The 22,353-nt window shown below is 36.0% G+C and overlaps 1 protein-coding gene across 10 annotated transcripts in view; it reads left to right on the top strand.

Moving 5' to 3' along the window:
• PDLIM5 (PDZ and LIM domain 5) overlaps positions 1–22,353 on the top strand; it is a 187,163-nt gene that overhangs the window by 113,146 nt on the left and 51,664 nt on the right. For 3 of the 10 annotated variants that reach the window (XM_075998758.1, XM_075998755.1, XM_075998751.1), the window contains exons 6-9: positions 300–314; positions 2,709–2,726; positions 2,993–3,165; positions 3,508–3,544. In XM_075998758.1, coding sequence (XP_075854873.1) covers positions 300–314; positions 2,709–2,726; positions 2,993–3,165; positions 3,508–3,544 — 243 coding nt within the window. Of the gene's footprint in view, positions 1–299; positions 315–2,708; positions 2,727–2,992; positions 3,166–3,507; positions 3,545–4,086; positions 9,583–22,353 lie in introns of those variants that run through there. The other 7 variants (XM_075998756.1, XM_075998752.1, XM_075998757.1 and 4 more) reach the window with 5 other exon arrangements.

Here is a 22,353-nt window from a genome sequence, read left to right as displayed (position 1 = left end):
TTCAGTGTTTGGGGGGGATAAACAAATAGAACTGACATCCTTGATTATATTAATAACAGTGTAGCAGAATTTTGACTAACACATGTTCAGTTTTGTCTGTCTGTGTTTACACATTTATTTGGAAGCATGATGTTTGCACATCTTTACTTGATTTCATTGTTTTGAATCTCGTTATTTCATTTTATCTTTTCCTTTCTTTTCTTTTTTGGCCTCATCTTTGTCTGATTTTCATCATCTTGGGAACATCAATGTCTTCTCTACTTTGTCACATCTTTTTTGTGTATTTCATTCCTCCTCAGTAACCCTGGCACCGTGTAAGTATTAAATACTTAACCAATGTTTCATTTTGTACTTTTCACCATCTCTCTAACTTTTCATCTTGCTTTGTAATTAATATCACCAGCAAATTTTGTCAATATCTTCTCATTAAAAGAATTCTCAAAAATGTTAAGGAGTATAAAACATGTTTGTCATGCTAGAGAACTTCATATAAATCAAAGTTCAGAATGCTGATCCTTGTGCAATAGAAAAACTTAGTAAGTTAACCTTCAAGAGGGATAGATGAGTTTTATGGATGGTACATGCTAGAGTTAGAGATGTAGTTTGGGCCTTCCTTCTTTAGTATTTTTTTTTATTTCAGCATATTATGGGGGTACAAATATTAAGGTTACATATATTGCCCATGCCCTCCTTCCCCCTCGATTCTTTAGTATTTTTTTAAAAATGTAATGTCTATATTTTGAAGTAAATTACTTGCTCTTGAGAGTTAAGTTTACATTCTATCCCAAATATGTTTGTAAACAGAAAATCATCGAAATTATCCTCTTTTTAAATCATAGTCATCAGAGCCTGGAGTTTCAGAGCCAGGGAGAAAGCACTGAGTAAATATTTAGAAATTTATTACTTAACACAAGACCTTAAGCTGTGTGGTAAATGACATAAAGAGTCTAAGGTGTACTGTGCTTTTTGCAAGCATGTCATGGCTAAAAATGCTACTTAAGCAGTGTCATTTTTTATTCTTAATGTCTTAGCTTGACATCATGGTTTTGTTTTTATAGACCACACCTTTTATAAAGGATAAAATAGTCTTATACTTGAAATTGGCACCATTTAAGAGTAAACTGCTCTAGGCAATTATAGAGAAATTTAAAACCATAATAAGTTTAGTGGCTGAATATAAAATTTTTCAAGTACTGCATAAGATAAAGAGTTGTCAGTTTTATATCTGCAAAAGACAATCTGTTTATAAAGTAATCTATGCTTATTTATCAATTTTTATAAATTTTGTCCATTTTAAAAAGGACTAGATTTTGTTCAGTATTAGTGGAAGTTCTTTCAGACATTTTATGTGTGGAATCATAAAATATTACCATTAATCATAATATGTCTTACTATTTTGCATAAATATGCACACAATAGTCTTAGAATATGCATTGCAATTGGTTCTCTAGTAATCATAAAAGAATACATTATCATGATCATTACTGTGTATTAGGTTATGTGGAAAGCACTTTACATGTGTTATCTATCTTATTTATTCCTCAAAACAATTCTTTATTTTGTAATTCTGTTTCTCAAGTGGGAAAATTGAGACTTTGAGAAGTTAAGTGACTCTGATGAAACACAGACTGAGCCTGACTTTAAAGCCAGTGTTGTTAACTTTGATTCTATCATGTTCTTTGCTGGGGAAATTCTTCCAGTGTACTGAGACAGTTTTGATAGTGTGGCTGTTAAAGTGACAACAGTCATGTGGCATGCTGATAGCACTATGATTTTCTAGCAGTGAGTTAAACCTAGCATGTGTTGCCACCCACATTTGACCACATTTAGAGCACTTTGTTTACTCAGATCTTGTGTCAGTAGTCTGCTAGTGTAGACTCACGTTCCTTTTTCTTTTCTGAAATTAAACCAATGGCCCAGAAGTTTGTGTTTGTCCTATTTTGAGGGGGGAGAAGTGGGGAGTATTTATTAATTGTCAATAGATCTTAAAGTGTTAAAGTAATTTACATTGTAGATTCCTTACTGTTTATGCTCTGTTAATAGAAAAATGAATGTTCTTACCAAACTCAAAGTTCTTGAACTCTGTAGTTCATAAATTTCTTTCACATGTATTATTTCATTGAATCCTTAGAATAGTGCTACTTTGTATGTGATTTTCTTTCCTTGTAAATGAAAAAAACTGAGGCTTAGATTGACTTATCAAAAATCACACATCTGAAAAGTCATACAGCCAAGATTTAAATCCTTGTCTTTTTATATATATTAATATTATAGCATTTTCTATTATACCACAGCTGTTTACTGTGCTGACCCTGTATAACAACTTTATTTAGGATAAGGGATATCTGTACATATGCATGAGAAAACTATAGAAAATAACAGATTGGACCCTTTATAAAATTGTCTTTGGTAGTGCTGGTTTAGCTTCTGCCAAATCATTTTTGGTTCCTGGGCTGAGTGAAGATGTGATCATTTAATTTGGGGGAAGCTAATAAAGTCGAGTGGCGTATTGATATTAAATGTGGTCATTAATATAGTCTATATCTTTGTGCCATACAATGAACGATACAAGTAGTTTCAAATAATTTGATTTTGACTACTGTGGACTTTTCATTTTCTAGTTATTTTCTTTTTTCCTTATCTTTTTTCTTTCCTTTTTCTTCATGTTGGAAATCTGTCTTCTGCTGCTTTCCTCTGTCAATTAAAAGGAAAATCCCACCTAAACGGTAATCTTTCTGTTGAATACATTCTTACAGTATTATTTATATTAACAAGTACACTTTTATTTTTACTAATAAAAACACCCTAGTCTATTTTAGAAAGATGCCTCTAAAAAAATTGAGGCTGAGTATACTTGCAAAAGCAAACTCTATACAAGAAACATTGAGGATTTAGTGTATACATTATAAATAATTCTGTAGAGTATATTTTATTCCCTTAATATAATTTTATAATTTTTAATTTTTTTTGTTTTTTTCTTTCTTAACCCTAGCCCACCAAGAAAGCACATCGTGGAGCGCAATACAGAGTTTTATCACATCCCCACTCACAGTGACGCGAGCAAGAAGAGACTGATGGAGGACACCGAAGACTGGCGCCCCCGCACTGGGACAACTCAGTCTCGCTCTTTCCGCATCCTTGCCCAGATCACTGGGACTGAACATCGTAAGTGAACTTCTGGGTATCCTAATGGATGAATGTTCTTTGCCACAAAGAGTTGCATTTAGACAGATTGGCAGTCACTAAAAACGACCCTGAGAGACTTTGCTTTTAAATTATGCTGTGCATAATATGGGTTCTGTAAATAAGACACCAGCCCTGGGGAGTATCATTGAAAAGTGTAGAAGTACTACTAGTAGTAGCACCGACTGTAGTATATAGTAGATAACAACATGGTGTGGGATTTGTTCTAGTGACTCTATGGAACTTGAGGATTTGATATTGATTGCTTAAGCGATGTTGAAGTTGAAAGCAAACTGATTTTGGATATTGCTTATTGTATTTCAGTGAAAGAATCTGAATCCGAAAGTGCAAAGAAGGCAAAGTAAGTTCTCCATCTTTTTGTAAATTGAATGCTTTCCTTTCATGAATGGCCTCAATTTGGTTTTTCAAGTTTTCCAGTGTAATGGTATGCCATTTTTGTCTTTGCAACTAGAAGCTAAACATTTAACATTGGTGCCTTTTGTGTGACCTAGATGTACAACTCACAGATTTTTAAATTAGTGGGGATGTTGTCTGGATTTTATGTCTAAGGCTTCTCTTCCTAAGTATTGAATGAAGAAATGGCCAGAGGGGTATATTTGGGGGTGCTTTGCTAACAGTAAATATCTCTGTGAATGAGTTCATGTGTTGTCTTGCAGTCACTTTATTTTGGGCATAAAAATCAATGTTTCTAAGGGGGCTGTATAGATTAATTTCTGTATTTCTAAAAATGCTCTACCCTTAAAATCTTTGCTATTCAATAAAATAGCTATGTGAAATTAAGCTTTTATAAGGCATGCTTTCTGCATGATGGAATTAGTGTAGAGTCTTTCTCTTTCTCTTTCTTATGACTCTTCTATCACTCTTTTTTTTTTATTTCCACAGGGAAAAGATACCCCTTCACGTCTTTAGTCCCAAATACACAAAATTACGTGACTGGCACCATGAAGTTTCAGCACGTGCTCTTAACGTGCAGTGATTTATGAGCCTTGCCCCCAGGCAGCCTGCACACACCTTTTCATTCACTTTTTCTTTTCTTTTTTTCAACTTTATTGCAAAATCTGTATTAAATTTGCCTCAGGAAAAATAGATCCTTTTCTATACTTTTCTAAGAATTTCCTATTGTTGTGAGAACAAGGAAGATGAACGTGTTTTGTGCTAGTTGGTAGCTCACAAATGTGAAACCAAAAAAAGAAAATTGAGGGACTAGAAGTCTTCAGTGGATTTTCATCTGTTTCCATTGTCATTAGGGTAGTAACCTTGGAAAAGGAATTATTTTTTGTAAGTTGAATGTGGTCAGTTGGGTTGAAACAGAGGCGGATGAGAAGATAATGTCCTTGTCCAATTTGGAAAATACTTCCTTTATGTTATTACATTTCCTAAGATTGCTTTTAAGTTCATTATTATGTAATATTCAAAGTCAATTGCAATTATTCTAAGTAAGCACAGGCTTACACAGAGAAGACTTATGTTAAAGAGTTCATTGTAGATTTAGGTACCTTTTAAAGCAAGTACTATTCAGGATGGCTATATGAAGAGCAGGAAGCCCAGATTTGGCTCCTGAAAAAGGAAAAAAGAGCATTTTACCCCTATTTGCAATGGGGAAATACAGTATTCTTTTGGTTTGGTTAGATTCAAAGACCCTATTTGCTACCAAAGGAAATATTTCTAAGCTGGTGGATGTTTTTAGGATAAAGACAGTTTCTAGGCATTAACTAATAAGATATAGAAAACATAGCCTTTTTTTTAAGCCAAAGAAAAAGAACATAAAGTAAGTTGTGATATATACGATTCTGAGACATTAGAGAAATATTTTACTTAGTGATATAAACTGCTGTGCATTGCTGCTATTCCTACAGAGCTATGTTTTGGGCAATACATGGAAGCTAGATAAATATATGACCAGAAATGCTTTCTGCCTTGTAATATAATGTATTATATATTAGGTATAAATTCATGAATAAATGGATTTTGAAGTTTGGAAAAGTAATAAAGTTGACTTTAACTTAGCTTTGTACTTGTTCTGTTTCCTTGAGGCTAGTAACAGTGCTATTCAGGACTTCTCACAGTTTCACTTGGGTAAAATAAACAGTTCTCTTCATATTGCATTTGGAAAACATTCTTAGTTTTGTGAGGTTACTAAAATGTGAGTGTAAAACATGACAAAGGATCATGTTTGATTTCTTTCTCTGAATGGCTACTTTATTTAACATCACATCCTATGTGAGTAACATGTAAGATCAGTTTGACTGTGATACATCATAGGATTATTTTCTGTGTTAAAATGGTTACTCAAGGAACTTGCCTGCAGTCAAAGCTCCATTTTTATTTTTCGAGGTGTTCTTTAATGTCACAATAGACTAGGATAACTACCTGATAATTTGGAGAAACTAATAATAATTTCAGTTAGTGATGGGTTACTCTTTAAAATGTGGCCTGCCAGATGCACTTAAAAAGTAATTGTAGGATTTATCTATGCTCATTTCCAGTATACTTATGATAGAGGAGATGTCTTTCTTTTATTACATCAGTTCTTCTTCAGATACTAGGAGAGAGGTCTTGGCTGCTTGTGCATTTATGATCCTGACATCAATCCCGGTTATTAGTGTCTCTGGCCTCTGTAAGAAAATCTACTTTTATAGACCAGGCTTTCCTATACCTAATAATTCTTTGTTGATCTCAAAAGATGATGTCTAAAAGAAGATGGAATTAAAGTCTTATAAAACCAGATGGTGTGGTAGAGTAAACAGGATATTTTCCACCAAGAACCCAATTTCTAGAATAACTACAGAGTTGATAGAACTCACTAGTAAGAGTTTTAGGTAAATATATTTCCCCTGGTATAGACAAGACAACATGTATAGAACTAAAATTTGGAATAGGTACAATTCAAAATAAGAATTTAATACCTTGCCTAATTAAAAATAAAGGATCGTGTCACTGAAAGCATAGACTTAGATAAATTGAATGATCCATATTTGAATCTGAGGACAAATGTTCAGCCAAGATCACAAAGGACATTCCATTTGGCCCTGTCAGAAGTTGAATTCCTGAGCTCAATGAATCTCCTGGGATATCTTATATTGCTAGCTTAAAAGCTAGCCAAAAATTATAAATGCTTCTTGCAAAAATATTATTATAAGTCTAGTGACTTAATTTATGACTTGTTTTTGTTTGTCTCTCTTATACAGACTTTCTTTATCATAGCCCTGTTTTTAATGTGAAGTTGGGAGGTTACTCTTAAGAGTTTTCAACGCTTTTTTTCTTACGATGTTTTAAACAAGTCAGAAGACAGAATTTTTTGTTATACAGTCAACTATATTTTTGTTACCTCAAAAAATACATTATTTGTGGAAACAGACATATTTGTTTTGTGCATCATTATGAGATATATAGACATCTTAGAGCTTGTTTAATAAAAATCATTGTATTAGGATACAGAATAGAAGTCCCTTCTTTTATTCAGAATTGTTCAAAACTGAATAACGAATAGATTTTCCCCCAGATGAGTAATTTTGCAAGTATTGTATTCCTGCTATGTATTTAAAAATCATATAAACCATAAATATTCATTTATTGCCTGCACTCATTCTTTCAGTTGAATAATTACTGGATACTGAGATGCCAGGCACTAATCCATGTGCTAAGAATACAGTGGTGAACAACAGATAAATATATAAGCAAGACGATCTGAGGTAATTGTGTTATCAAGATAATAAAAGAAGTTTATATAAAAGAAATTTGGCTAAGTCAGGAAAGGATTACTTTAGATGATGTGGACCTCCGAGAAGATGACCTTAGTATCAACACCAGGGAGAGGAAAAGGAGTGAGCCATGTGGAGGGCAGAGGAAACAGTTATGGAATGGAGCACGCAACATGCACGAAACAGAAAGGTCTGTGTGCCTGAAATGTGGTCTGGGAGGGGAAGCATGATAGAAAGATGTAATTTTCATGCATGTGGGCAAATAACTTACATCCCATTACTATCCACAGCATTTTAAATGGGACAGTATTATATGGTGTCTAACCACCTTCAAGTAAAATTAGAAAGTGAAGAAGGGAAATCAGTCAACTTGCTACATGAAGTGCACTCATCTACTCAGTGCCAGCCCTGATTATTAATATGTTTGTCTTGTTGAGACCCAGTGAGGACCTAGAAAGGGATTACCATATTATAGTATGCTATAGTATATTACTATACTATAGTATATTACTATGTATACTATACTATAGTATATTACTGTGTATATTGTAATATATTAGTAATATAGTATATTACTATGTATATACTATTTCATAGTATACTACTATGGTAGTATATGGTAATAATGTGTATGTAGGGAACTGAACAGAATGTCTTGTACAGTATACAAAAAACCATACCCCCTAAATCTTTGATGTATAAAAATTTGACATACAATGCTCTATCCATAATTTAGTGATAAATTTGATGACTAAGTCCTCTCTATAAAATCCTGGCTAGAGTTGCTTGGATTCTTTCTGTTTGCTTAGTTAAGCCCATTCAAGAACATGTCTTAAATCAAGTAAATATTTCCTTGCTCATTCTTTCCAAAATAAGCATCATCACATTTGTTTGTTTGTTTGTTTGTTTCGTTAGAAGTATAAGAAACACGGAAGTGATAAATTCTGGGTTTCACATTGAGATTTGCTACTCTCTGCCCCTGAGTTACCACTTCTTTAAAATAAGGAGTTGGAATCTGTGATGCTCACCAAAATACCACTTTTCTGGAGGACTTAGTACCACTGCTGCTGGGAGCATGGTGGGCAGGCAGCCTTCATGTGTCAGCCCCTTCCCAAGTCACCTCAGGGGCAGACACCCTAAAGGCCCCAAGCTTGGTGGGGCTGCCCATACTCCGTGACCTGATTGGTTGGGAGGAGAGGGAGGTGAAAAGTCTAGCCATTTCGGCCCAATTAGGGACAGCTGGGAAGGGCCACTTGGGCTTCAGAGCTGCTGTGGAGTGTGCTGAGGCTGTCCTAGGTCCTGTCTGGCCACTCCACGTCTCCTTCTGCCCACTCCTGTCCCCTTTCCTTTCCTGTCCCTTGCAAAGGTGTTGATCCTTGAGGTACTTTTAAATAAGCATCCTTAGTACTAAGCTCTATCTTGGAGTCTGCTTTCTGGAGAACTAACAGAGTCATCATCTTTTAGATCTCAGTTTGTACCTCAGTTGCACGAGTTCTCTTCAGCCTGGTCCCGTTATTTATCTTTTCACCATTTTCTCTGTCTTGGTCACTCCTCATCTTTTCTCCTTAAATCTTCAACCCAGAACACAAACACACCGTTTCTGGAAGAAAGTCTTGAAAGTGAAAGGTCAGTTAAGAGCAGCCTACAAGGTATATGGAAAATGGTAAAGGAAGATGCATTTTCTTTTCTTTGCCTCAAATAAAGGGTATTTATTTGTTGACTGCATCATAGGCAGCCTAGGAGTAACGAGCAGGTAAGGGTATTTCGATGTCGGATATAGTCAGAACTCCATGAATGAAGCAATCAGCTGAGAAGCTTCAACACGGAAAATTAGGAGTAAATGTAGTGAATACTTAAAATAGGAAAGCAGCACTTAACAAAGTGTTATAATTTTGCATGCTGTGATTTCTCATGTGTGGCATTTTAGAAGTATGTGTATCAGCCATTTAATCAGTCACTTAATAAATTTCGTTTGAACACATCTACTGTTTCCTTCACATCCTTAAAAAAGTTTACCTCTGGTTCTTTCCTGGGGGAGATGCTTTTGCTGGGTAGCCTTTGGACATGTTCAGGGTGTATACAGATATTCCAAGGTCGGGAGGATGCTGCCGGGGGGGCTGGAGAAACTCAGTATCTTGTAATGCACACAATAATCCCACAAAATGAAGAAATATCCAGGCCAGAATGCCAGCGGTGTGCTTGCTGCTCAGGATGGCTGGGTTGAGTGTTAATGCTCCTTCTTCCAAGATTTTCTTATTCCTTCCCATAGCCGTACATTACTCATGCACAGTGCACCCTGTCCACCCCTCACGGTGGAAATAGTCTTCTCACCTCTGAATTAACTCACTATATAGTTTTTGCCTCTCTTTTGACACCTACTTTTCTACTTTGTATTACGGATATTTGTCTACATTTCCTAAATCTCCAAGTAGAATAGGAGGTCTTTGGGGGCCTGGCGTGGTGGTTCACACTTGTAATCCTAGTGCTCTGGGAGGCCGAGGCAGGAGGATTGCTTGAGCTCAGGAGTTCGAGACCAGCCTGAGCAAGAGTGAGACCCTGTCTCTTTAAAAAAAAAAAGGGAATATGAGCTCTTTGAAGACAAGACTCTTAGTGTAACAATATATATATTGGAAGGAAAAGGCATTCTGATAGGCATGGTATTTCTTCCTGGGTGCAACGGTAGCAGTGTAAGTAAAGATCTACATGTTCAGCGGAATGACTCAACTTGAAGGCTTATAGGAGTCATCTCTGGGGAGCTGCTGCTTCAGTTAGAAATGCAGTTATTCGTCAGCTCAGGTTGCCACAACAGCATACACAGACTGGGTGGTTTGAACAAAAGAAATTTATTTTCTTGACCAGGTGCGGTGGCTCACACCTGCAATCCTAGCACCCTGGGAGGCTGAGGTGGGAGGATAGCTTGCGCTCAGGAGTTTGAGACCAGCCTGAGCAAGAGCCAGACCCCGTCTCTACTAAAAATGGAAAAAATTAGCCGGACATGGTGGCGTACACCTATAGTCCCAGCTACTTGGGAGGCCGAGGCAGGAGGACTGCTTGAGCCCTGGAGTTTGATTGTGCTGTGAGCTATGATGATGCCACTGCACTCTAGCCAGGGTGACAGAGCGAGACTCTATCTCAAAAAATAAAAAATAAAAACAAAATAGAAATTTATTTTCTCATTGTTCTGGAGGCTAGAAGTTCTAGATCAAAGTGCCAGCAGGGAGTGGGTTTGGGTGAGGCTTCTCTTCCTGGCTTGGAGATGGCCACCTTCCCACCGTGCCTTCACATGGCCTTTCCTCTGTGCCAAGAGTGAGCTCTGGTGTCTCTGCTGCTTCTTATAAGGACGCCAGTCCTATTGGACTTCTGACCTCATGGAACGTTGATTTCTCCTTTGAGGGACCTATCTCCAAATAGTCACATTAAGGGTTAGGGCTTCAACATATGAATGGTGGGGGAGGGGACCAATTCAGTCCATAACATAAACCAACTGCCTTTCTGTACTGATACCCATTTTGACAGATTCGTATTTAAGAAAAAGTTATTCTTAAGTAGAATCACTGACTTGGACCCAGTTAGAAGCATTGTTGTTATCTCTCCTGTGGTGCTTCCTTTTCGACTTTGGATGACAGGCATTTGTCTCCATGTCATATATACCCAACGGGAGTAAGCTCTTTGAAGGCAGGAGTTTTAGTATCCCCCAGCATATTTGGCATGAACAGTTACTCATGGGGAAAAAATATCCTCTTAGAGGCTGTCCTATAATGCTAAAAACTGTCGACACAATTTCTAGTTGAAGGCCATCAGATGGGAAGAACAGATCTTAAGATACTTTCAGGAGGAAACCTATCACCTTTGTACATTCATTGAAAATTTAGTAGGCAGGCAGGGTGTGGTAGCTCACACCTGTGATTCCAGCACTTTGGGAGGCCAAGACAGGAGGATTGCTTGAGGCTAGGAATCCGAGACCAGCCTGGACAACACAGCAAGACCCCATCTCTACAAAAAATAAATTTAAAAAACTATCTGGGCATGGTGGTGCATACCTGCAGCCCTTGCTACTAGGCTGAGGTGGGAAGATCCCTTGAGTACAGGGGTTTGAGGTTACGGTGACACTACAATGGTGCCACTGCATTCTGCTCTCCAGCCTGGGCCACATAGCAAGATTCTGTCTCCAGTGGAAAAATAAAAGAAAATTTAGAAAGTAGGACTACATAAATGTTTGGAAACATAAAATTTTTAAGTTTTAAAAAATTTTAGTTCATAGATATTCATTTACCCACATAAAATAGATTAATGGAGAAACACAGTTTGCCAACCCCATCCCATGCCTTTATTATGGCAGTGTTTCACAAACATACTGACCTCTTGTTACGAATCCTTGTTAAGACACATGTCAGTTGAATTTATGACCTAAAACTACTATTCTTTGTAAGCTATACAAAGAAAGCAGGAATAATTTCCTAGTCTGATATTTGCACATATTTTCTGAAGTAATAATTAGCAGTCAAATTTGCCCCCAAATACAGAACACCAAGGCTTCTCTACAATATAATTAAAAAAAAAAAGCTAGATAGAATCTCTTAGCTGATAGCATCCTATGCATTCCCACGAAATAAGTTCTCCAACCTAGAAAAAATGCCACAGGTCATAAAATGGGTATATGATCAATTAATTGTTATCTGTTGCAAAATAGGGAATATTTATGATTGATGTTTCCTTTTCAGCTTGGTGATTATACTGGTTTTATGCAAATACTGGTTTGGCGACTCCAATGAAAGGTCGCCATCTACTGAACATAAGTAATTACTACACTTCAGTTCCTTGTGAGAATAGTACTTTAAAATTACTGAGGCAAGGGACATAGTTCCTATCTACTCTGTGTATTTTCACACAAAAATTGTTTAGTTAAGTGTTCAATTTTGGAAACACCTGGGTATTTTTATAAAATTAAACTGCTACTCTTTTATTAATGAAAATCAGTATTCACAATATGCAAAATTGACTTTCATTGTCTAAAATATGCACCAAGTTCCTGAGAAGCAGAATTTTATCAGTCTAATAACCCTTCTCTTCTGATGTTGTTTAGATAAATTTTTTTCCAGTTCACCCTTAGAAAGGTAAATTATACAATAAAAGTATTTTATTAAATTAAACCAGAAAATAAAATGAACTTGTCATCTTTACTAAAACCCAGTGTTGAAGACACCTGCAGTTTTGTAATTTTTTTTTACTTCAAAAGAAATCACAACTTCAAACATTAATTAGCATTGATAACAGGCAATCTTTAAGACAATGAAAGGCTTAATTTTCTGTCTTTTGCAGCTATTCAATTTAACATATTTCAGTCACATTGAAAGTTTCAGAAGACCAAATTTTCATGTTATATGAAGGTTTGTTTATTATAACAGTATGATTTTTTTTTTTTTTTGAGACAAGGGTCTCGCTCTGTTGCCCTGGATGGAGTGCTATGGTGTCAGCCTCGCTCACTGCAACCTCAAACTCCTGGGCTCAAGTGATCCTTTTGCCTCAGACTTTGAAGTAGCTGGGACTACAGGCATGCACTACCACACCTGGCTAATTTTTTCTATTTTTGGTAGAGATGGGGTCTTACTCTTGCTCAGGCTGGTCTTGAATTCTTGAGCTCAGGCTATTCTCCCACCTTGGCCTCCCAGAGTGCTAGGATTATAGGTGTGAGCCACTGCACTCAGGCAACAGTATGATTTTATAAAAGAAGACTGAATTAATGTATTACATAATATAGTATAAAACATATGGCAGGAAAGGATATTTAGACATCTTAATTTTACTTTTTTAAGTCAAATTATAGAACACTGTCTTCAAATTATGTCTATCTTAAAATCAGTCTCAATTGTCCATGTACTCTCCATTACATTTCTCTGTTTTTGTGTCTTTTAAAAGGTATTTGTTGAGTGCTACTTCTTTTTTTAAGAAACAGCATTTCACTCTGTTGCCTAGGCTAGAGTGCAGTGGCATCATCTTACCTCACTGCAACCTCAAACTCCTGGGCTCAAGCAATCCTCCTGCCTCAGCACTCCAGCCTCCCTAGTAGTTAGGACCACAGGCATGTGCTACCACACCTAGCTAATTTTTGTATTTTTTGTAGAGACAGGGTCTCAATCTTTTGCCCAGATTGGTCTCAAACTCCTGGCCTCAAACAGTCCTTCCTCAGCCTCCTGAAGTGCTAGGATTACAGGTGTGAGTTACTGCACCCTGCTGAGTGCTACTTCTGAGTCCAACTTTGTCATGGGTGTTTGTCTTACAGATGCATCTTATTAATTATTCCCGAAGAGTCTGAATTTATTCAGTTGAACAGAGAAGAATGTGTTAAAGCTAGGATAACACCTCTTGTAGAATTTTAGAGTTGGGACATATTTATTTTTCTTTTCACATACTTTATTCTTTTTCCAATACCCTAGTAATTCATAAGAAAAAAAATATTTGAGGATGAATTTCTGAAAGATTTTTAATGTCTTCAGGTAGCCATATATCTCAGTGGTTAGAACAGGGGTAGGGAACCTTTTCATGTCGGAAGGCCATGTTTACTTAGCTGTAATCAAACAAGGCCACATTCAAGAAATGTCAATTAGATACACTTAAAAATGTACATTATTTTGTAAAAATCTAACAACTGTGTGCTTAATAATATCAAAAAATGAAAACTATTTGTCAATTTTAAAATTAACCTTTTAATGACTTTGTTGTGTCTGCTTTTTGTTGGAAAGCATTTGAATATTTGGTTGCAACATGGAGGTCCACAGTTTCAGTTGATCCTCTAGCTGGGTATCAGTCATTTGTGACCTGAAGGACATCTTGATTTGGGTTAGGTAGGAGAATGTAGATTCACACCAATAAGTGGTTGAAAAGCAAGAAAGTGATTTTTTAGGTATGTTGCCAAAGGCTTGGGTATTCTGCTGCGGTTTTCCGTATTTCAATTGGATCTTTCTTAGCATCAAACAATAACTTTAAAAAGACATGTACTTAGAGCTCAATCAATTCCATCTGTAGTTCTTTAGATGCCTTGGTGATATCAACTGGGTGAGACTGAAATGCTAATTTCAGTGTGATGTCATGATTCTCGGTGAAACTTTCATTGTAGTCTCCAATTAATAGGTCTGTAACAGCTCCATATTCTTCACATGATTTGCATATATCATCCTGCTCAATGACTTTTGCTAACTGAAGAAAATATTCATCTGAAATTTCCTTTTGAAGAAATGTTTTGAAAAAAGAGGTTTTTTTGAAATGCTTGGATTTTTTTTTTTTTTTTTTGCCCCATATCATATATAGACTTAGTTTTTTACCTTGCAAAGAAATATTCAGGTTGTTTTGATTTGACATGATATCACACAGAAATGTTGCGTTCCTGTAGAAATCTTCTTTCAATAATTCACATTGCTGATTCTGTTCTTCATAAAATTTAACTATGTGTTCTTACAGAGATGAAATTTTGGCAAACACCTGCCACTGTGATAGTCAGTGCACTTCAGAATGATATAGCAAATTGACACTGAATACCTCATCATTCAACTTTAGCATATTAGGAAACTGAAGATGCTGTGTTGCATTTGCACAAATACAATTAACAACACTTATAGCTTGTTGCAAAGTGTCACTTAAAATAGTAGCTTTAGCGCAGAGATTTTGCTGATGCAAGATACAATGAAAAGAAATGAGAGCATCTGGGTCTGTTAATACTTTTTTTTACATGTGCAATAAACCCTTCATGTTTTCCTGTCGTGGAAGGTGCACTGTCTGCACATACACTCACTAAATTTACCAAATTTACTCCAACTTCATGCCATTTATCTTGAAAACTGTTAAAGATACCCACTCCCTGGGTTCTGTTTGCAAGAGTGCCCAAAGCAAGTAACTCTTCCTAGCAAAGAAAATGTTATGACCCAAATGAAATGATCAAACCTATGCCAAGTTAGTAGTATCAGTAGATTCATCCAAAGCAATTGAATAATATACATTTTCCCTTCTTTTTTTTTGAGACAGAGTCTCACTTTGTTGCCTGAGCTAGAGTGCCATGGCGTCAGCCTAGCTCACAGCAACCTCAAACTCCTGGGCTCAAGCAGTCCTCCTGCCTCAGCCTCCCGAGTAGCTGGGATATATTTTCCTTTTGAAGTATTGCATGAAGTTGTTCTGTTAAGTTGAAGGCTAATTCATACTGCCAATCAGTTATGGTTCTCCTTGAAAGAGGCAGTTGTGTTTGTACTTTGAAACGTTATTGGGGTCTAAGCATCCTATAACTTTGACAATGCATTCTTTCACAATTTCTGCATCACTGAATGGCCTCATTTTCCCCCCGAAGTATATAAGCTACTTTACAAGTTGCTTCAGTGGCATTATTTCCAGGTCTTATTGCAGCTTGAAAGAATTGTGTTTTGTTTTTTGCTTTTCATCTTTTAATTTCTGCAATATAACCTTTCACATCTTTCCCTCTAATTTAAAATATTTGTGGTCTTTATGAGTGTTATAATGCTTATGAGCATTGAATTTCTTTAATGTTGATATTACAGTATCACAAAGCAAGCAAATCATCTTATCATTAGCAGAAACAAGATAATATTGCAATTCCCAATCCTCATTAAAAAAATCTGTTTTCTTCCTTCAGTGTTCTCTTGGTCTTCTTTGACATGATGGGCTGTTAAGCAGACAGAATTAAAAAATACCGTCAAGCTGTGCGACTATTCACAAATTCCACTTCAAGTAGAAACACAGTGCACCGTTGTCAAAGGCTGATAACAGATTGGTGTACTCGACCCCCATAAACTCTCGCCAACCAGCCTTGTAGGGTAGTGGCGCCAGTCGGCGGGGGAAGTTAGAACTAAATCATGAGCGTAGGAACCGTCAGTTTAGCCCTTATGGCTTATTAATGTTCTAATTGTCCCAGTCAATCTGGGAGGATTATTTCGTTAAAACTTATCTTATTCTTTGGTATTTTAAGTATGTTCATTTTAAAAATAAAGTAAAAATATAAAAGACGAACTTGAATATATTAATAAAAATAAAAGGATTTGTTCTGTAAAATTTGGATTCAGTCCAAAGGCTACACTTAACCACCTAGAAAGCCACTTGTGACCTTAAGAACACATGTTCCCCACGCTTGGGTTAGACAATGGGTAAATTTGAAGTTTTAATGTAGAGAAGCAACACTTTTAAACAAACATGGTGGAATCAAACTTACGCTTGGCTAACAGCAATGAAATCCAATATTTCTTGCTAAATTTAGCAAAGCTTTTAGCAGGGATATTGTTGCAGCACCACTAGTGGGTTAAGAAAATGTATACCCACCACCAAAAAAAAAAAAAAAAAACCCCAAAACACAAAACCCAAATCCTTTAAATATGAAAGAAACAACAACTAGATAACATTAAATCAAGAAATTAAAAAAAAGTGAAAAGCAGAAGTGATGTTGTCAAGGGTGATTGTGAAATTAACAGGTGTTCATTGTTTGGAAGACATAAGCAAACAAAAATAACGCAAGCCCAGAGATAAATACTGAAAAAGTTTTGGTTTATTCGCATCCTGGAGGGAAGTGAAGCCCCAGATAGAAAGTGATTTTAAATGGCTCTCTCTCATCTCTTTTTCTCCGTGACTTACAGCCCAGGGTATCTAGAGAACTTGTAGATGAGATTTGCTAAATAACACTATCTGCTTTTTAAAAAATCCTGGAGAATGGGAAAGAAAATAAAAGAGTGGGAAGACGTAAATACAGTACTGATTTTCAAAAAAAGAAGAAAAAGTTTGCTTGAAAACTATAAACTGGATTGAACTTGAGGTCATCTGGGAAAAAAAGTCTACAAGGCATTCTTAAAAGCATGGCTAGTGAGCGCTGAGAAGAGGAGGGTGGAATTTCTGAGACCCAGAATAAATTCTCAAGAAACAGATCACAACCAACTTAACACATTTTGGATAGATGGAAGGAGATGTTATTTTAACAAATCATCAAAGAAAAGCTCTTTAAAAAGCCCTTGGATTTAATAGTGAAACGAGATAAAGGAGTATCAAGTTTTTAGATTCAACGTGGTTTGAAGGCATTTAATCAAAGGCTATTTATTGTTTAAAGGCTCAATCAGTCAGTCACTGGGATGAGGACCTCTACTTGTTGCCTAAATTTGTTGGTATCATGAAGCAGGGAGATACAACATACATGTTCTATAACCAGATAATGATCAAATATAAATTAAAAAATATATTGGGAGTTTAGGCAAATGGATCAAATCTAGTAAAAAAAAGAAATATGAAATTTAATGTGGTTATGTACAATTTGGGTCAAAACATTTTGCTCTTCTGGGACACATGGGTTGGGGAAGGTTGGTAAAAGTAAATGTTCTTTAAAAAGTAGGAATTTGAGAAGAAAATAAACCTAGTATGAATTAGTCATGTCATATGACTCTTAAAATGATAAGGCAAGCAATAGTTCTATTCTACTTTAGTAAATCCCACCTGGTTTATTATGTTCAGCATTAATCTCTTACAATTGCATAGATAATCCCAAGAAAATCAGCTGAAAAACCATTGGCACAATTAAGCTATCTTTGGGTCAGAGGCCATTATATGAGTAATTGATATTAGCTTATAATATGGGCTGGTTCCTTGACCTAAATCCAGAGCTGTGTCTTAGTCCCCAAATATTCTCCCTTGGTCGCAGGCCTCACAGATCAGCAGTGGCCCCCCCGCCCATGTTTAGTATGTATTGTATATAATGTGTAATCCAACAAATGTTTATAACGTATTCACCGTGTGTCATTCACTGTTCTAAGTGCTGGTTCATAACAGTCAAGGTACTGTCATGGACTTATAGTCTAGTGGAGCAGACCTGCAATGAAAAAACAAATAATATAGTTTTAGGTTACAATACACTTTAAAGAAATAATACAGGGCAATATGGTGAACATAATGAAGGGAGAGGTAATTAGACAGTAACTACTTAACTACTTACTTTTTCCTTAACTAAGGAAAAAGAAGATATTTGAGCTGAAATGTGAATGACCTGAGGGGTCAGTCTTACAGATACAGAGGAAATGTGCTCTTTAGGTAGAGAACAGCAAGTGCAAAGGAATCAGCTTGGTGTGTTTAAGGAACTGAAAGAAGGCTGTTACGAAATGGAGCATAGTAAATAAGGAAGACAGTGATAAGAGATTGAGTGAAGGGAGAAGATTATTTATTACCTTGTAGATTATGTGAAAGAATTTAGATTCTTCTCCCAATTTAATGGGAAACCCAACATAGGATTATAATCCTGGGAGCAGCATCTGATGTATGTTTTTAAAAGATCACTTTGAATACTATGAAAAATCAATTATAAGGGAGAAATAATAGAAGCAGGAGACTGTTAGGAGTATTCCTACAGTTCAGGCAAGCAATGATGACGGCTGAAGGCATGGAGGTGGAGAAAATTGTTAGAGGAAGAGCTGATAGGTGTATAGAAATATTGGGGTGGGGGTAGGGAGAATGGAAAATTGGTAAGAGTCACTGAATTTGGCAAGAATTAATTCAGTTGGTAAGAATCAGTGAAATTGAGAAGAGTAAATTCAGTACAGCAAAAAAGCTAATAGAATCAAAAGGTAGCAGAGTGAGTGAGAAAGGAAAACGGGTGCTTAAAATTCAGATTTGAGACATGTTGTACTTGATGAAAAAGTAAAAGTTATGAATTTTGGAGTATGCAGCTGAAGTATTCCAGGCCTAAAGCTTAGCCTTAGGGGGGCATATCATTGAAGTGAAAAAGTCAAAGAATTTAATCATTAGGTTATTTATTCAGTGATTCAACATGATGACACTGAGATCACCAAGAAAGATTGTTGGAATGGGGTGAAGAGGAAGGCAGTGATAATATGATTTTGTGTGTTATTTTCATGTTTGATAATATGATTTCAACGTGTAACTTTAGAGGGATACCAACATTCAGTATACAGTAACAAGTAAGTTCCAATTTCTTAAGCAATATCCCTTTTGTTTCCCTGTCTTTTCCTTGTTTCAGTAAATGGGAAGCTCCTAAAAAAATAATTTCTTTGAGTCAGTCCTTCTTTGCTCTCTCAAAAACTAAATCTCATTTTGTGTGTTATTTTCATGTTTGATAATTCACTGCGTAACCTTCTTTTAGCCTCTGACATTCAGTCCTCCCTGCTCAGCCACATGCAAAGCAAGGGTATCCCTACTTGCAGTGAGGGGCTGGAGCACACGGGGTGGGGGAGAGGCAAGACAATGGGGAGGGGATACACTGAGTGGTGTAGTCCAATGACCTGAGCCTCAACACATGTGGGATTTGGGAGGATAGCAGATGCCTGATGGTATTTGAAACAGTAATGAGGAAGACACTTGCTTCATGTCCAGATTTATAAGAATATGGTATATGAGAGAAAAGGCAACCTCTCTTTGAGGGGACTACAAAGAAGGTGTAGAATGATAGAGGGTTTGTGAGGGATGGTAAATCGATCAGATTAGGAGATGCAAAAAAGCAATAAAGAAATGAGTCCAGATGATGGATGTACTTTGTATAGATATAGTATAACATATGCTCATTTGTTACTTGATTCAGACCCTATAGAACATTTAGACTCTATAGAACATTTTTCTATAGAGATCAAGCAATAGTATAGATAACTAAAGAGTTTAAAAAGTATTAAGACTGGGCACTTAATATTGGTAAAATCCATTAGGAAAAGGCAACAGCAGAGAAATGTGTAAGAGTTAAGGTGGAATTTGAAAGGGGTGAAAGAATAGAAAATATCAACAAAGAGCAAACTTCCCCTCCCCCCCCAACACAAATGTTTGGGCTGCTATAACAAAAATACCACAGACTGGGTGCTATAAACAACAAACATGTATTTCTCATAGTTCTGGAGGCTGTGAAGTCCAAGACCAGGGTACGGGTGGGTTCAGGGCCTGGTGAAGACCCGCTTCCTGGTTCATGTACATTGCCTTCTTGTATCCTCACATGGAAGAAGGGGCGAGGGAGCTCTCTGGGATCTCTTATATAAGGTCACCAACCCCATTCATGAGAGCCCTCATGACTTAATCACCTCCCAAAGGTGCCACTTCCTAATGCCATCACATTGGGAGTTACGATTTCAATATGAGACTTTAGAGGGACACCAACATTCAGTATATAGTAACAAAGAATAAGTTCCAATTTCTTCAGCAATATCCCTTTTGTTTCCCTGTCTTTTCCTTGCTTCAGTAAATGGGAAGCTCCTAGAAAAATCATTTGAGTCAGTCCTTCTTTACTCTCTTAAAAAATAAACCTCATTTTGTGTGTTATTTTCATGTTTGATAATTTACTGCATAACCTTCTTTTAGCCTCTGAGACTCAGTCCTTCCTGGTCAGCCACATGTGAATGCAAGGATACCCCTATTTGCTGATTTTTAAATTCTCTTCAAGATGCAATCTATAATAAATGTAGAGTTAGTAGGCTATATGAAGACAGGTGGCAGGCTGGATCTGGCCTGTGGGCTGTGGTTTGCTGACCCATGTAATAGGACTTACCTTTCTTATTCTTTTAACTTTTTCCACTCTGTCTCTTAAATGATATTTTAGTTCTATCATGACATTTTTCTTAAGTTGTCTATATATTTTTTTTCAACGCTCTGGTAAAGATATGACCCATGCTAAATTAAAAATGGGAATACAACCTCTTCTATTTCTTTATTTTATTGTTACATTTTCCACTTAAAAATCAATATAACATGATTGACCCATTCTATTTTTTATCCACAGGCTTTAAAAAAAAGGGTAATTTTGTATTTTTTTCTTTTATTTTTCTTCTCAAAATGTTATTATTTTTGATGCTTTCTTATTTTGAAGAACTTCTTTTGAACTTAACATTGAGTTTTTCATCTTTTCTTTACCTGACAATAATTCTAAAATTTCATTCTGGCATTCTAATGAAAAAAAATAGTACACATATTAGAAAAAAAAGTAAAATAAATACTTAAAGTACTACAATTGCATGCAACCATCTGTTACATGACTGGATAAAATACTTTGTTTACATCAAGGTAAACAACATCCAGATAATTTCAGATCTATAAACTCAGCATTCTGACTTGAAAGGAAGTTTCTGGTTGCTTTCTTATAGTATACTTTCTAGGCAGCTGACCCATGAGATGCTGGAAAGTATTATGTAATTGAAGTAGTACAGACAGACCTGGTCCAAATTCCACCTGACCCTTCCTAGATGCATATTATTGAGTAACTTAATTAATTTCTTAGAGCCTAAGTTTTCTTAAAGTGCTTAAAATGCATAGTCAGTGAATTTGAATTCCCATCCATCTTTTTCCCCTTTATGCATAATCTTTTATCACATGGAAGTAGCCATGTTAAAAGATTTGGGGGAGAAAAACTCATATTTTATGGTGGTGGGATTGTTGGTTTTGGTTTTTAACCTTTTGCAGATATGAAGTAAAAGAACAAAAAACCCAACTAACGGTATTCCCAAAATTGAACTAATGTTTAAAAGATGGTGTAGATTATAAATGTCTTCTGTACTTTTCATTAATATTTCCTTTGCTTTGTTCATTTTACTTCTGAAAACTTAGGTTTGACAGTTCTCTGGAAGACCTACCTAAGAGTGGACCTCACCCACCTGCAACTCCTCAGGTGTTAACTATTGGTAGCCAAGTAGCCACACTTGCTAAAGTAGCAACTACTTATTCTAGGTAGCTTTTCCTTCTTGGCATGTCTAAATGTCAGTGCTGGTGGTGAATTTAAATACTTAAACTGTTTGACTGAAAAACAGAAGATGATCACTGATTACAGCACTGACATCATTAACATATAGAAAAGGAAGCTTGGCACTCAGCCTCAGAACACTGCTATACGCTGCTTTTATATGTTTGGTTTAGTTTCTACCTTCTAATGTAGGATCAGGAAATTTGTGTTTTTATTTATTCACTTTATGATTTGGAAAGTCAGCTTGCTGAGTTTGTCATAAGTCTTTTCTGCAGTAGAGCATTCACCTTAAAAAAAAAATAAGATAATTCATCTCTAAAAAAGAAATACAGAGGTCATACATAATGCTACCAGATGCCCACACACATTCTAAAGATATTCTGGTCAATAATTCTGCTTATAATGCTAGATTTTGCTGGTACTAAGTCCTTTTATATTATTATTTGTGATACAATATGATAAAAGAAATTTGTTACTTTCCTTTTCTTCTTACTGGAGAAGAATAAATTAGCTGATTTAATTTTTAGCTGATTTTTTTATAGACTAAGTTTCTAGTTCTTATTATTGGCCATTACTTCCCTCAACCATGGCCTAAAAGATGCAGAGTAACTGAGAAACTGAAATGTTGAATCACTTGCTAAATTTATTCTCAATGAATTGACATTCATTGCTCTGCCATTGATAGCATCTTTCTTTTCTCTTTCTAGCCCCCATTCTTTCTTTTATAACTATTCACAATTATTAAAACATAGC

This window comes from Microcebus murinus, chromosome 29 (assembly GCF_040939455.1).
Source record: "Microcebus murinus isolate Inina chromosome 29, M.murinus_Inina_mat1.0, whole genome shotgun sequence".
Taxonomy (NCBI): Eukaryota; Metazoa; Chordata; class Mammalia; order Primates; family Cheirogaleidae; genus Microcebus; species Microcebus murinus.
This window is presented reverse-complemented; position numbering and strand designations above follow the sequence as displayed.